Source organism: Epargyreus clarus, unplaced genomic scaffold, assembly GCF_041222505.1.
Source record: "Epargyreus clarus isolate Ecla_fem2 unplaced genomic scaffold, WU_Ecla_fem_2.2 ptg000024l, whole genome shotgun sequence".
Lineage (NCBI taxonomy): Eukaryota > Metazoa > Arthropoda > Insecta > Lepidoptera > Hesperiidae > Epargyreus > Epargyreus clarus.
In genome coordinates, this window is record NW_027332231.1 from 3,269,652 (window position 1) to 3,286,430 (window position 16,779).

At 35.1% G+C, this 16,779-nt stretch overlaps 1 protein-coding gene across 1 annotated transcript; it reads left to right on the top strand.

The window, feature by feature from the left end:
* The first annotated feature begins 110 nt into the window (after positions 1-110).
* Ric (Ras-related protein interacting with calmodulin) lies at positions 111-5,194 on the top strand. Its single transcript, XM_073086648.1, has 5 exons — positions 111-610; positions 1,029-1,102; positions 1,838-2,032; positions 2,994-3,134; positions 4,899-5,194. The coding sequence occupies exons 1-5, from the start codon at positions 472-474 to the stop codon at positions 5,013-5,015; spliced, it is 666 nt and encodes a 221-aa protein (XP_072942749.1). The 5' UTR covers positions 111-471; the 3' UTR covers positions 5,016-5,194.
* The last annotated feature ends 11,585 nt before the right edge of the window (positions 5,195-16,779 follow it).

Sequence of the window (16,779 nt, forward strand, 5' to 3'; positions counted from 1 at the left end):
ATTTGGATTCTGGATGAATAAAATAGCAATATGTAAGTTTTTTTAAAATAAATAATTAAATAACGTAAAAAATCTATGTCCTAGCTAAAAGTGAAGGCGAGAATGCAATTTTAACATTATTGCATTTTATATTGTTTCGATTATTACAAGTACAATGACACGGTAAAGTACAAACTTACCTTCAAATCGGTCACCACTAGCAATCCTTACCAACATTGCAAAAAAAAATAAATGTCAAACCAACTTTGCGAATGACATTTAGTATTGTCAGCTTGCAATCAGCTGTCGATTTATTGCAACAATTCTGGTTTTAGTTTCGCGGATAACAAAGCGAGATGAGCGACCGGGGTGTGGTTTGAGTCGTGAAGCGGTTACTCGGGCACGGTGGTGGTGCTGGGCGGGGGCGTGTGCGGATGGCGGGCGGGCGCGGGTGAGGGCGGGCGCGGCGCCCCGGGCGCGGCATGCGGCGGCATGGCGGACGCTGCGGGCACGTCGCGCGGCCTCCGCGTCTACAAGATCGTGGTGCTCGGCGACGGCGGCGTCGGCAAGTCCGCGGTCACGCTGCAGTTCGTCAGCCACAGCTTCATGGACTACCATGACCCTACTATAGGTACCTGCTCAACGCAACAGACTGTTTGTTTATTATCTGAAGTTAGCAGGACCTTGTTTTTATAATTTGAAAGTAGAAACATACTAAAATGTTGTGCCCTTGAAGTCATACACCATGAATTAATTTACAATTTTAATGCTCTGTTTTGCTCATTGATGTGGAAAGTTAAGTTACCGAAAACCATGGATTTATGGACCATATACGGTGGAGTTATGGTTAGACTAACTATTGGAAAAGACACTGAATTTAAAAATCCTGTAAATGTTTTCCTTGTGCATATTGCCAACTTTACTGTAATATGGCAAATTTATATTACAGATTCATTTCATGTTTTCGAAAAAATATATAATATCAAATGAAGATCAAAATAGTATTTGTAATATAATAATGCTACATTGAATTGTGTTCTCTGACACAGAGGACTCATACCAACAACAAGCTGTGATTGACGGAGAGCCTGCTCTATTGGATATTTTGGACACTGCTGGTCAGGTAAGCCCTTAACACTTACCACCTATAGATACAGATAGCCTCCACCCCATCCTCCGAAACAAGAAATACTTTACAGTCAAGATATAGATGTGAAGGTTGGTCAAACTATAATGCTTCCACTACTTGTGTTATGATTGACTTATGTATGATTGTCACAAGAAGAAGTGTATCTGAATTAAATATAGGGACAAAGTTACAAAATCTCAAATTTGTATCTTGCTTAGCACACACTTCAAACCAGATTGCAGTAACTATTATAATTGTAATGCAGAAATTAATGTAGCAGTGTTATCTACTCACAGTTGCGATGAAGAATTAGAGGTAGCAATGGTGACAGCCCACTGTTGTCATAGTGAAATGGTTTTGGTTTGGGTTTGGTGTTGGCCTCAATCAACGTAAAGATGTTTTTTACCTTTAGGTCGAAAGCTTACTGGCTACTAATATGTTGAGCGATAGTTGCATGACCAATTTGACGCTTAAGCAGTCGCTTAATCTGTTGCCACTAAGGCATTTAATTTGTTGGTTGAGTTGCCAAAAATTTTTTCGAAAAATTTGTCAACAGTCAGTTGTCTACATGTTTACATACATGCATGCATATGCTACTAAATAGCCACTGACTAACATTTGACAATCATGTTAACCACTACTTGCTAATCCTACTAGTTATTCAACTGATAGTAGCCGATGTTCAGTCATAAAGTAGTCACAAGCTACCTAGCACCAATCCCCACGCAGGTGGAGTTCACAGCGATGCGCGAGCAGTACATGCGTTGCGGGGAGGGCTTCGTGCTGTGCTACTCGGTGACGGACCGGCGCTCGTTCCGCGCGGCCGCCGAGTACCGCCGCTTGCTGGCGCAGGCGCGGCCCTCCGAGCGTCTCCCGCTCGTGCTGGTCGGCAACAAGCTGGACCTCGCGCCGCGGTACCGCCAGGTGAATATTGTGTAGCTTGGCTTGTGAACCGTGTCGATGCGCGAGCAGTACATGCGTTGCGGGGAGGGCTTCGTGCTGTGGTACCGGCAGCTGAATATTGTGTAGTCATAGATAACTAAAGATTACTCAGTCCTAACAAGAAAATGTAACCAGTTTTGACAATTGAAATTGTCACTGTCATCTATTTTCGTGTTTGATAAATATTAAAAAAATGTAGTTTTTAGATCATTTACGAATGAAATGATATTTTCTCCTCCGCACTTTCTCTTCGAGGTCGTGTTTTGCACCACTTAACTGCACATGTCGGCATTGTTCCGCGTAAATTACACCATGACAGCCATTAAATGGCTGACAGAATTATTAGCCGTTTAAGCAATTTAATGGCTTCCTTCAATTACTAGGCGGTGAGATATCTATACTTATCTAGGAGTCTAGGTTTTTTTTATAGTATATAGTAGTAGCAGACGAGCATGCAATTCATCTGATGGTAAGTAGGTACAGCCGCCCATAGACATCTGTAATGAATCCCAGATAAGGTAAGCTTCCTGTCGGAGGTCGTCCACGCGCCACTACACCTTCAAACCAGAACACAACAGCACTTGACACTACTGTTAATAGGTGCGGCGGTGATGCTGCCAGAGTTGAACCATAGAGGGTTCTATGGCCAACTACAAATTGGTATTGGAGCAACATTTTTACTTCACCTTGCTGGACCACACCTCCCCATATATTAATTATCAGGGGGTCGGGTCGGACCCCTATATATACGATAATATTTTTTGTTATCTTATTGTGGGAGATCTCTTCGTATGAAAAGTCCCTAACGGCCTGAAATTACGGAAATTTGAACATCCAAAAAGGTTCTAGGATTGATTTGTACGTCATATTCGAATTCGTATGCTTCTATGATAGCTTCTATGATAGACCTATTCCTCTATGATAGCTATTGTTTTCCTATCAGGTAACAACAGAGGAAGGGAAAGCGCTCGCTATCCAGCTGGGGTGTCCGTTCTTCGAGACTTCGGCGGCGTTACGCCATTTCGTCGACGACGCCTTCCACGCGCTTGTCCGGGAGATACGAAGGCTTGAAAGACAAAGACAGGTAACAATTATTTTCTATTATTACCACGCTTTTATTAGCTTGACCTGTATGTATGTAACGGAATCTTTGAACTTACTTTGAACGGTCCGATTAATTCAAAATTTTAAACACTTATTAAGAAACGATGACGATTTACGATTTTAATAATCTTATCCCATTCTTGTCGTCAGGATTGTCAGGATTAATGATTTTCCTTGGGCGATTTTAGTGTGGTTTTTAGTTTTTAAACTAAGTATAATTATTTTATTTATAAGGTTTTGTATACAGTCAATCGAAAGTTAACAAACATTATAGACGTAGATACAGTATAAAGGTTTGCTTATTTCTTTCAGCAACTCTGAGTTGTGATTATCTAAGGTTTAGCGTGTAAAAATTAATATACATACATATGATACATATAATTGTTAAAATACATTGTTCCATGATTTGGTAAACTCTGAATTTAACAACATGTAATTTCTAAATAAATTTTCGGTTTTCGACCAGTTTGTGTTTTAACCAAGTACGATATAAATAATGTCACGAAATCTTTCATAATTATTTCTTACTCTCGATGAAATATTATATCCTCGAATCCGAAGTGTGAGCCGAGCTCAATGTTCTTAAAGGGATTGCATCTTTCTTCAAGAACATTTTACACGTGAGGCGATCTTGTACGACTTCGTGTCGAGGTTTTATATTATAATGCTGAAAATCAACACACGATTTGCCGAATTTCGCGATTTTCTTGAAACGCATTGTTTTTGGTCGGGTGTTTAACCCACGCTTTTATAAAAAAACGCTTTCTACACTCACAGTTCCACTCTAGGATTCCCTGTGTCGTGGGTGCCATGGACACACACAAAGACGAATACACAAACACCCAGACAGAACAGATATGTAAATTCATCACTCAGAAATGTGTCTGTCTGTCTGACCGGGGATCGAACCCGAAACCTAGTAGTCGTCGCGTATATATATGTATATTTTTTGAATTAATCGTTTGATTTAAACGTTTCTGAAGTGCAGGAAACTTATATTATTATCCCACCAAAACAAAGCATCGGTACTTAACGTGTCTTAGTTTTAAGTCTCGCTTGAGCTGATTCATTATGCATTGCATAAGATATTTTTTATGAACATAACATAACATTGTTATGAACACTATCATTTTAGTAGGAATGTATCGGATTTGGCCCAAAATTAAGTGAAACATTTTTTTTGGTTATGGAGCGATTCATGGCTAAAAAAGCTAAACGTCAAAATTGGCGGATCTTTATGGACGGGCTACGAAGATCTTATTATGATGTGACCTCATTGTGTTTATAAGCTTCCAACATTATTGTGTTTCTAGTATTCGTTATCTATTATCTCTATACTCATCCGGTCACTCATTTCTTTATTGGGCTCATTATCTTGGAAGTATCTTGATAGCGCTGTGACGTAATGATTGACAATTTTTAATAAATTTAAAACAAAATTTAATAAATAATATCCGATTGGTTCCAGTACGTACCTTCAAAATGTATCCATAACTTTAGGTTAAAAAATCATTAAGTGAATGGGATGAAAGTGTTGATTACAAAGTACATGTAATCGTTAGTTTGTCAGATTATTAGAATGCATTATCTCATACGACTACTCATACAACTATAACACGTCCAAAACGTGATAAGAGTTCTCTAAATATCGTGAAAGTCCTATTTTGTTACATTTTTTTTGAGATGAGATGATGATGATGAAATACGCTAGTAGTGTTGAAGACGTGTTACCATCGGCTTGCAGGCATCGATCCTGGGCACGGGCATATCGACGAGCGGCGGGCGGCGGCGCTGGAGACGGCTCCGGAGCATCTTCGCGCTGGTGTTCCGCCGCCGCCGCCGGCACCACTCCGCGCCATGAACCACACGGTCCTACAAGGTCTCTCATCTTTATACCAGCTTTTGTTTTACCTTCTGTGTCTACAGTAAGGTCTCTCAACTTTATAACAACTTTTGTTTTACCTTCTGTGTCTACAGTAAGGTCTCTCAACTTTAAACCAGCTTTTGTTTTACCTCCTATGTCTACGTGCATCGACGATGTTTAAGTGCACAACACAAGTCAGATGTTTTCTGTGTACATATATTTAATAGAACTCTACTCTCTTAGATGTTTATCGGCGTCTATTTAATGTACTTTTTTGTACTATGTACAATGGGTATAGTAACAACTGTTTTATGTACAATGTCTGTGAATTTTTCAAACATAAAAATGTTTGAAAAATGCATAGAATTGATGTGAAAAGTGTTTATACAGTGTCGAACTGTTGTATTCAGTTGATTTTTCTCGTATACAAAGACATGTAATGAAAATGTTTACAAAAAAGTCATATGAAAGGGTAGAAAAATAAATATGCTATTTAATTTCAATTTCACACTATCACAAAAGAATATAAAAGTATATGAACTCAATGTATAATACAAATGGGACATAATTAGAATTGATAATGAGGGCCTCGACCGGCCGAACACACTTGAATTAAAAATCGGGTCAAAAGCCCAAGCCTCAATGCAGATTTTTATCCAAATGTTACACTTGATTCTGATCTGGGTTAAAAATGATTTTACGATTGTTGAAATTACATTGAAAATTGTTTTTTTTTTAGTATGCACTAAAAAGTTTAATATTTTTAAAGTTGAATTTTCAATGTGCATTATTGTTCTTGTTACAAAGTTAAAGCCGCTATTCATTAGACGATAATTGTTGTGCGATGTCAAAGTTGTTTTCATTATAGTCGCCGTGGTCGTGTAATGCGTTTTCACAAGGTAACGATATCTTCCATTAATATGGCCGGAGATATAGTACGATATAACAGATCATATCGCCTAGTGAATGTACAGCTTTATTTTATTTATTTATTTTGCTACTGGTTACACTATTAGGTGGCCTGTCTACTGATTCTTAATCTAAAATTGAGAGACCTTGTTATTGATCTGTGAGAGGAATTAATATATGAAATAATATAAATATATAGTAATATATATAACGTAGACTGGTTTGTCTCACCTTCCACTACCTCAAGTTGATGCTTTTTATAGTTTACTTGTGTTGTCGTAGCTGGTTCTATTTTAGCTGTTAAAATAACCTTATTCCTATATAAAGTGTTGCCACTGTCAAATATTGTCTTCAAAAACATTTGTATGTACATACTATACCTATTATAATATTATATTGTATTTATGATAATCTTCTACCTTGATATAACAAAGAATACATTTGACTCACATTTTAGAATTCATAATATCATATTGAAGCCATTATAGGCACTTAATTTTATTATTAATTTATTGATTATTAAATATACCTAAATTTAACAAAGAATGTAATTTAAAACCGTAGCTTTACTATCAGTTTCCTAACGTCCCTAAGTTGACTAGCTAGAACAAGTTAGAGGTAAATTGAATTGTTCATTATGAATTATTATCTTTATTGAAACAATTTATATAAAATATATTTTTTTGGCTAATACGGGTTTGAAGCAGATATGTTACGGAGCTCTGTAATCGTAACTATTGGGATTCAAATGTATTTTTTGTTCTTACCTGATGCTTCCTATAAAATCCCTTTCTTGTAACGATATAAATTAGGCCTACATTATTTATACATGTTTGTATTCGTGTACTTAACGTTACATATATGTACTATGAAAGACCAATCAAGGTTTAATACATATTGTATATTTGAAAATTTGATAACTTGCAAGTAATCCCCTCATTCCGGGTGAGATGCTCGCGAATAATCGGGCGAGTAACTCGCTGAATTATCACGAATATGTAAACGCTTCGCCCGATAACAGATGCGAAATCCTTTGATTTGCTAAAAAATCTACATGCCTCAAGGAACAGACGAGGCGAGGCGAGTACCAAGTTTATAATTCACATACTCGTTTTCCCGTTTATTCGTCGATACTCGTCGAGTATCTACATCTGGCATCAATGTATTTTTATGTTAAAGAAGATACAATTTTCATGAGAACAGCCTTGTAAGACGACTACCACATTCGCCTGTTCCGATTATCTGCCTCTGTCATGAGCTGTCATATTCTATCTTCATAATATGTATGTGTATTTATACTATATATCAACCAATTTAAACTAAATAACCTTTATACATATATATGTCCAATTTTATGAAACCTTAATATAATTAATTTAAGGTTAGTTGTCTAAACACTTATAAAAATATGCCAACAAGTAATGCCTATTTAGTGTCGAAATATGATAAATATGGAAGCATATCTCTAATGAAAAGTCACAGACATTTGAATACAAATGGTATACGCGTGTGCGAGACACCTTATTGGTCTATTAGGGCCAATCACATCGCTGTTCGTTTTAAATTTAAAATTCGACCAATCGTGAATGCTCTTTCTATGTGTGCGTAATGTGTATTTTACGGCATTGTTGTAAACGAATGAATTTAGTTTAGGAATGTTTCCATATTTATTATATTTTTTATGTATTTAAGTGAAATTCTGGCCTGAAGTAATGCGATATAGAAGTCTTCCGCAAGGGAACCCAAAAAAGCAATAAATAATTATAGTACTTATTTTAGCGTTTGATGTTATATAAATTTGAAATTTTATGATTTGTTTGATGAGTTTAAATGTTTAGCTTATATTAATAATAAATATTGTTTGGTGCGAATTTATTAGTAGATGTTTGTATATAGAAATTACGCCTTATGGCGTCAAAACTCTGTACATTTATATCTCTTATATAATCTAGATTCAATAGGATGTATTTATGGAGTATGTGCTATTATTCGTTGAACTCTACTGGGTAATAGAAGATAAATAAATAATATAACGAGAATATTGGACACTTTTACAAAGATGAGTCGTTGGTTGCCATCAGACGCATATATTTGTCTTGTAATAAACTATAGGAATTCAGATACTAATTAATTCGCACTTAAAACTAGCGATAGAGCTGTTTCGGTCAGTTAGAGCATAAGGGATCGTAGGAGGGATGGAGTAGAACAGATTATATAGCGGAGTGATAATGTGTTTATTGTTAGAAAAAGCCACGCCTACTAGTTGTCGGCGACACGTGACCCCGTCGATATCTCTTATAAGTAAATTTACAAGTTCTCATGTAATTAACTCACGTGTAGAGGATGTGACCAAAACTCATTATATTATACATGACACCACCGCCACACCTATTTCTACCTAATAACAGCAGCGATAAGCGCTACTGTGGTCTGGTTTGAAGGGTGTGGTAACGGTGGTGGTAATACTTATTCGAGGTGTTCCAGCTTAGTCCTCAGGGGTAGCGGCGCATCTGTGGCCGACCTCCGGTATGAATCTTATCTTATCGGGGGTGGATTACGGATGTCCATCAGCGGGTTTAGTTTAATTACCGTCAGATGGACTACATGTTCGTTTTCTAATAAGTATTAAAATGAATTCATAAATTTCAATTCGACATAAAATGAATATCGAGGGATAGTGTGGCGTGTCGCGTTATCGCATTCGCAAGTTTCTCGTATGCGAGTTTCTGTGGTATACAACATGCAATAATAACGCATAACGTTAAGTATGTAACCGTAGGTGTCTAGTAACATTAGATGGCCATATAGCTTTTGTTAGTAGTTTTAATAAAATATAACATAGATTGTGTTGTGAGACATGTTTAATTCTGATCGTTTAGCGTAGTTGCAAGTGATAACTTGTTGAGCTACTAAAAGCTATAATGTGATCAGAGGCGACGCTATATGGTATTGGTGATGGGACATTCGTGCAATGTACTGCATAAAAAGCATAATATTTATTTACTAGCTGACCCAGCAAACGTTGTGTTGCCATATAAATAAAAAAATGTTAAGGGTGAACAACCCTTATCACTTAGGGGGATGAAAAATAGATGTTGGCCGTTTCTCATAGATACCGGATAAGCTCAAAAAATTTCATCAAAATCGGTCAAGCCGTTTCGGAGGAGTATGGCAACGAAAACTGTGACACGAGAATTTTATATATTAGATAAATTAATAAATAAATATTATTCGGCATTCCAACAACGTTTAACTAATCGATAATAATATAATACAATTGTTTGCTTATAATATGGCCTAACACGGATTACATTTACTGTGATTTTTTGAAGATACACATTTTTTAAACTATATACTTAATTGCAATTGAAGTAGAATTGAAAGCTGTTATAAATCTTATTAAATTTCTTATAGTTACAATTATTTTAGTGAGGATATCCGTAAATTCAGGCCCATAAAATGTATGTAATAGTAACTTGACATTTACACAACTTCTTCCCCGTTTTGATGCACATTACTTTGAATATTAATGTCAAATAATAATCTGTGACTTATTTTAAAAAATAACGATGTTTACGCATTAACTTTGTTCTGTGATTTCAAATTTATAATGATAAATATTATTATATTATTGCATGCGGTGCATTGTAAGGATGTCCAAAGAGAGCATGGTTACATGAAAAGGCATAAAATAAATACAATTTTAATATTTACTAATTAAGCTTGTAATGTGTATTTATCGTTAGTTGTCCCCGCGCGGGTAGGCGCTATTCGTAAATACAGTAATACCTCGTACTTACGCGGTAGGTGGGACCGAGTGATAACCGTAATATAAATAACATCGTAATAATAATAATAATAATAATAATCATCTTTATTTGCAAAAAATAAGGTACAATTTGGTATTAATTAAGTCAATAGGTGCAATTTCCTTTTATTTTTTGCCTGTAAGGCGTGCAAATTCCAATCGTATGGTATAATTTCATAATACGATGCGAAAATTTACATTAAACTAGTGCACACGGCTTCGCCCGCATTTAAAAAAATATTATGACATCCTGCATTGGAATGACAGTGGTGCCATCTGTCGAAATTGGCCTTACCAACTCCCAAACCCTCGTGGGCTCTTGGACAACAACATTGCTAAAGATCATCATTTGATCAAATGCATAGTTTCCGATTCTATAACTACTTACGAATTAATATTAATTAAAAAAAACCTTTTCCCACGGACTAAATTGTGAATCTAAACCATTCTCAAGTCCCCTTGAACACACACAACAAATTTCATCAAAATCAGTCCAGTAGTTTAGGAGGAGTACAGTGACATACACACGCACATAAGAAATATACAATATATATAAAGATGTGCAATAGTGTGGGAGCAGTAAGTCTATAATCGGTAATCGAGAGTAGCATGTCCTGAAACAAAAGACGAATCGACGAGATTTAAAAATCGCCTAACTCCGGTTTCGCTTAATTCCGGATTCGCGTAAGCTTCGGTAGCGTAACTCGAGGTATTACTGTACCTTTAATAATTTGAATATAACGTATTCGTTGACCTTCAAGTACAATTTAAGTAAGTGTAAGTGAGATTTATCGAGCTCTTCGTTTATCTGTTTGACAGAAACAGCAATAAGATTATAAATTAATAAAAATAAAAATATATTTATGTATATTTTAATGTAATTGTAATAATTTATTCGATGTGTGTAATATGTAACTTAATCAGAGTAATGTAAAGGAACGTACCTATACTACGTGACCCAATTTTACTATTTTTTAACCCCATCCCCTCTTGGTGACCATCCGTAGTATTTGCTAAGATGCCCTCTCCCTCGAGTTGTCACATAGTAATACAAACATATGGTTAATTTTTTTTTACCACCAGAAATCTAAAAAAAAAGTTTAATTCGCTCAGAAACTTAATTTACTAAAGTACAAGTATTATTTTCTTTTACTCACATTTGCTTCTAATTGACTATGTGACGACAACCTAAGAAGACCCCCCGCCCTTTGACCAAGCGTGGATTCTTTAAAGACCCACTCCCCCCCTAAAGGGTCACGTGGTATGGATATGTTCCCTAATCTAGTGTCGTGGGGGGTGTGGAGTTAATGTATTGTAACGTCTAGAAAGATACGCACAAATTTTAGTGTAGTTGTTACTATGTATATTCGAGCGTTTTTGTAAGTGTGATAAGTATAGATTGCAGGATTTGCCGTACCAAGTATAAGGTAGAAGTAGATGTGATTATGTAAGGATATATATAAATTATTACTCTATGTATAATCGAAAATATGAATATATACTTGGAATAATTCGTCGACGTACAGGGTGAATTTTTCAAATGAGCCTTCACAGCCAAAGCCGAAACATACGAAATCCGTTCAATTCCCGGTTAGGGAAAACGATATTTTGAAACACGTATGATGCAGTTTAAGTTCTTATCAAAATCGGGAACTCCTTTCAGCATTTTTTCGCTAATCCTTATAGATTCGGATTAGGCCCTGTAGGCCCGTTTGAAAAATTCACCCTGTATACGAGATTCTCGAACGCATGCGTCCTTTGCATCTATATGTATTCAAAGTAGGAAATTGGCGTGCAGTTGAACTGATGTTTCGTAACAGTAACTTCTCGAACATCTGTAAACTGTTTTCGAGTTTGTAACATTCGTCTGTGTGTCCTATACTGTTCTCGTATTCGATTTTCTCACTCATCGTTCGAGTCTTGTGTGAAGTAGACTAAAGAGTTAATTGTAAAACTACAAAAGTAGTTTGCATTGTAGATTGAAAGGTGTTTAATTTAAAAATATGCTTTGGAATTGAAATTATTATAAATGTAGCAGATTTCAATGTAGTTTAAGCGTAAAACTTTCGCGTACCTTGCTAAATAAGTGGTAAATTTTAGATAACACGGCAAGTTATGTGTTCGTGCTATGTTTACCCCAAAGTTAGCTAACGTCTTAGTAGCTACATGCTAAGTATGTATCGATGAATGTTTTGTAGCTTGTAGCTTATATGACTATTACAACGAAAAAGTTGTGTTTACATTGAGCTACAAGTATTTTTGGCTGAAGGAGTAATTCAAGCTGGTATTGTAGGTACAGCTGTTTAAGTGTGAACACAGAAAACGCAGTACGCATGTAATTTTGGGTAAAAATGATATCAGGATTCCAATATGTAACAGCTATTCTCGTGGTTTTAATTTTTATTTGCCGATATTTCGACCCAGTTACATGGAGCGCCCATGCATTTAGCCAGCGCGTTGGACTATGGCCTAATCCTTCTCATTCTGAGGGGAGACCCATGCCCAGCAGTGGGACAGTAATGGGTTGATGACTACGATCCAACTACCAAATCCAATAACGTGACTACGATCCATGTGATCGTAAGATCACATGGATGGTAGTCACGTTAAAACTGCACTGGCAAAGAGGACGTTGTTAATGGTAAAACTGCGTATCTTGAATACTCATCATGTACTAGTGTCTCGATTCCGCGATGCCATGGGCCTAATATTTTGATATCGGCGCCGAATGTCGGCGCTGACAGACGGAGTTTATGCGCAGTCAATGTCTGTATATGTGCATATTTTAACTGAAGTACATTTAAGCAACACGAGCTTGAGGCGTTAAACGTTAACATTGCCTGTACTAACAAGAGATTAACTAATTTTATGCCATAATAATCGTAATGTCAAGATAATAGTTTATGTAATTACAATTAATTAATACTGCTCCATGAAATAGATGGACGAAAATATTGCATAATCGTTTTATGTTTAATTTTATGGAATTTATTTTCATTTACGCATTGATTTCGGTTTGTACCTTATATAACTTGGTGACGTAACGCAGACCACATTTCTTGTAGAAGTGTCATAGATAAAATTATGACAAAAATGATAATTATAATTTCAATAGGCATTGTTTTTTTAATTTATTTAAATTGGAAACTACTACGAAGAGAAATAAGTAAAATTATTTTATATTAATTTTTGTGACTCGAAAAATATTATACAATATATAAAAAACGACATAAATAACTACATATGTGTTCTAGAAAAAAATACACAAGATAACGCGTTACTTACATTCCTTATTGCCACTTTATATTTGGTCTGTGGTACGTTACTTCATCAATATTTATGCCTTGTTTTTTTAAGTTTGTCATATGAATCTGTATTTGATTCGATGCCATACAAGTAATATGCATTTTTTGTTCAGGGTGACATTAGCAATTTAGGTTCCATGGTCATAATAAGCTGGCTTAATATAGGTTCTAATCTAGTCATTATTGTTTTAGCCTAGATGTTCGTCTTGCGTAGTTTTCGAACTAGTAGACCAGATCTGTGGCTTAGCTGTAATAACGTCATGCATATTAGTTGTTAGCTAGCTGTGTGCAATGGTTTCTTTTGGGCGACTAATATGTTGGTACACGTAGCATTCTCTCCTCCATGTCTCATTGAAATATCCTAGTCCTATTCGAGTACATGATTATAATTCGTGTATAAGGCTGTTGCCCATACGCGAAATGAACGAAATATTTTTACATAATATTATTCCAAAGGCTACAGTAGCTGTCTACGTAGAGTCGTAGACGATGTAGTATCTAATAGTACCCTTACCTTGAGTTTTCAAAACATCTCACAATTTTACGAGACTCGAGTAAACGTAACAATAAGTAAGTACTCAAGTATTTCTGTCTGCCTCACATGTTTGCAAAAAAGAGACAAAACATAAAGCGCCATTTTGTTAATTTAGACATTTAATGTAACGTTATATTCTGATACAATCCGCTAGGGGCGCTGATTGGAAATATGGGCAAATACGTAAACAAATACCAAAACAGTCATATTTGTCAAAACGTAAAAACTCATGGTAAGGGTACTTATAATATCGTCGTAGCACAGCTAAGCTCGTAAATCAAATGTGCTACGGTTACAAACACCGTAGTACGTTCAGCCTACGTAGTAGCTTTGCTTCAAGAAGAGCACGTATTTAACACGCTTTTTTATATTCTATACATTATTTAGATAAATCAACTTAAATTTGTTTGTAACCGCAAAACTCAAAAAGTAATCAATGGTTTATTGTGAGATTTTTACACAACGTTTTATTTCTATAAAAATGTGTTCTTATATCGTTTCTATCACAAAGTTTCCACAGGAATGGGAAATTCCCTATTAATATCAACAGTTTCTAGATCTGGTTTACTAGTTGCTGTTTACTTAATATATTAACATGTTTATATGTGTATGTAGTAGTTTTAGCGTTATACGGAACCAATCCTCGTTATTAATAGAATGGGTTTACAGTTTTAGAGGCATCTTAGTTTCCGATGTATGTGTGTGTTATAATTTATTTATTGTTAATCACATTTTAATTCTTTATAATAACATGTTAAAATACCGTCATGCCGAAATAAAACTTTATAATAAATGATATTAAAATAAAATCAGTAATACCTATATAACCTAAAATAAATAAAATATATAACATTGTTGCATATGCAATATGTTTAACTGCCAATAACACAAAAAATATAAATACAGAAATTTAGAAAAGTTGTCGTATCATCGACAATCATAAAACAATCACATAAAGATTGGTCTACTCTTGCATCACTTTGATGTATCTGTAATAATTAATATAACTACTTGTTAATGACATATTCCAAAATGGTGTTATCTCAATAAGACCTCGGTTGTACACATAATTTGTAATAGACATGGATAAACGAATAAGTCGCAAGTAATTCTATCACCTTCATAAAATTATGTTTAGGTGTCTCGAAATCGCAATGTCCCTCAATCTTTCAATCGGTATGGCCGCTCCTAAAAGCCTAATTTAAATAGTGATGCAAGTGTACCCTACCCTTATGTAAAACTTATTTCTGTGAATGCTTATTGTAATGTAATCTCTCGCTTAATTGGCCTAAATATAGATGTAAACTTATACTTGGATGCAAGTATGACAAATGAAAAACCCATATTGTATGGACGATAATACTTTTTTTTCCTTATGGTATTTGTTGTACCGTATACCCTAATTTGTGTTTCTTATAATAATAATAGAAGATTAATTAAAGAAGTTTCTTATTTTATTGATTTCAGTATTATTGTCGCAGTGGTATAGAGATTTTGGGATTTTCTTACGTGTCAAAATTAGTAAAAATATACATTTTATTGTTCATTCTACAACTGTGAAAAAGTATTAGAGAAATGGAGGATACTTTGTAATCGGATTGTCAGATTTTTAATGTCATACAAAGTGGGTGTAAGGTCATAATTTTGTTTTTGATATCTTTATATCACTGCGACATGAATACCAGGATACAATGTATGGTTTATAACCTTAAGGACCAACTCTTTTAGAAGTGAAGTGTGTGAAGGGCCTATTTTCTTGTCACGCGGGTACGCGCGTACGCATAAATTAACTTGCTGCATTTTTCATGAACCGCGTGCATGTGGCATGCATGATTAAAATGTACTTATTACAAGCATAGATTGGTAAAGATACTTCGCCGCCTCGAAATTGAATGAAGCCACAAACGGCTTATTAGTAAGTTCTTTTTTTGAATTCTTCATTTTTAGAAAAAAAATTACGAATAAATAACTAATACTGCGTAATTTACATAATAAATAAATAATTCTTTCAAATATTTTAGGGACATTTTAGCACGGAGACGTGGCAAAACTTTTTTACGCAACTATTTCAATTTTCAAAACTGGGTACATTTTCTTGTTAGGAGTGAGTAATCTTTACTAATCTATGATTACAAGATAGGGAGTTAGAAAGCAAGTGATACTTATACGGGCTACATTCGCCCGCGGTAGCAAACTTGCGTGACAGGAAAGTGGCCCTTATATTGTTTATTCTAAAATATTCTATAATGTGTGTTGAAAAAATATTTAATCCAAAAATAATATTGAATTTATTACAAATTTTAATATATGTATATCTACCGTTTATAAGTAGTATGTTAAATTATTTATTATTCTATTGTAGGCGATTGGAACAATAATATATGTGGTGTTTATGTATAAATATGTGGTACGTTGAAAATTGTTGTACATTTTGTTTAGTCTAAATATTTATAGAAATATTGTGTACCTATTTTGTTACGTGTATTAATTTATAACACCAAATAGTACCTTGCAGATTTGTGAGTATATTTATGCGAAATTGTAAGCAGTGTGTAGCGGTTTTGTTGAATAAATGTCATGTTTTGAACAATTGTGTTTTATTTTATCTTATTTCTTAACATTACATTAATGTTGAATTGATTGAAACTTAAAATTAGGCACATTATTAAATTGTATTTATAGCGTTTACTCTTAAAGATTTATGTAAATTTCACACAAGGTTTCTTGCAAGTATGACTTAGAAGGGTGGTAGAGTCAATATGGTTCTATTGGGATCACAGTGGAGGTACCATCGCAACTCGTTATGTAACCGCCGTGGTTACCATAACCACTCGTAGGAGTATAACATGAAAGGGCGAAAAGAGAGCGAAATAAGCTGCCAATCGTTGCAAGATACTGCACTCTGCAGGCAACCGAGTTCACGGAAGTAAACGGCGCTAGGGCATTGCCAAAAAAGGTAACTATATGTTTCCTATATTTTCATATGTTATTGCGGTTCCGTGTGCAGTGGCGACTAAAAAACGCTCCGTGAGTTCTAATCCTAAAGCATCATTTAAGACAGTTCCCGTTTTACGACAGAAACAGTTGTGACGACATTACCAACACGATCTTCACTTACGCTGCAAACAGTAAACTTGCGTAGGTACTTACCATAAAAACGGTATAACGTGACATCGGGTCACGGCGTTCAGTGGACACTGTATA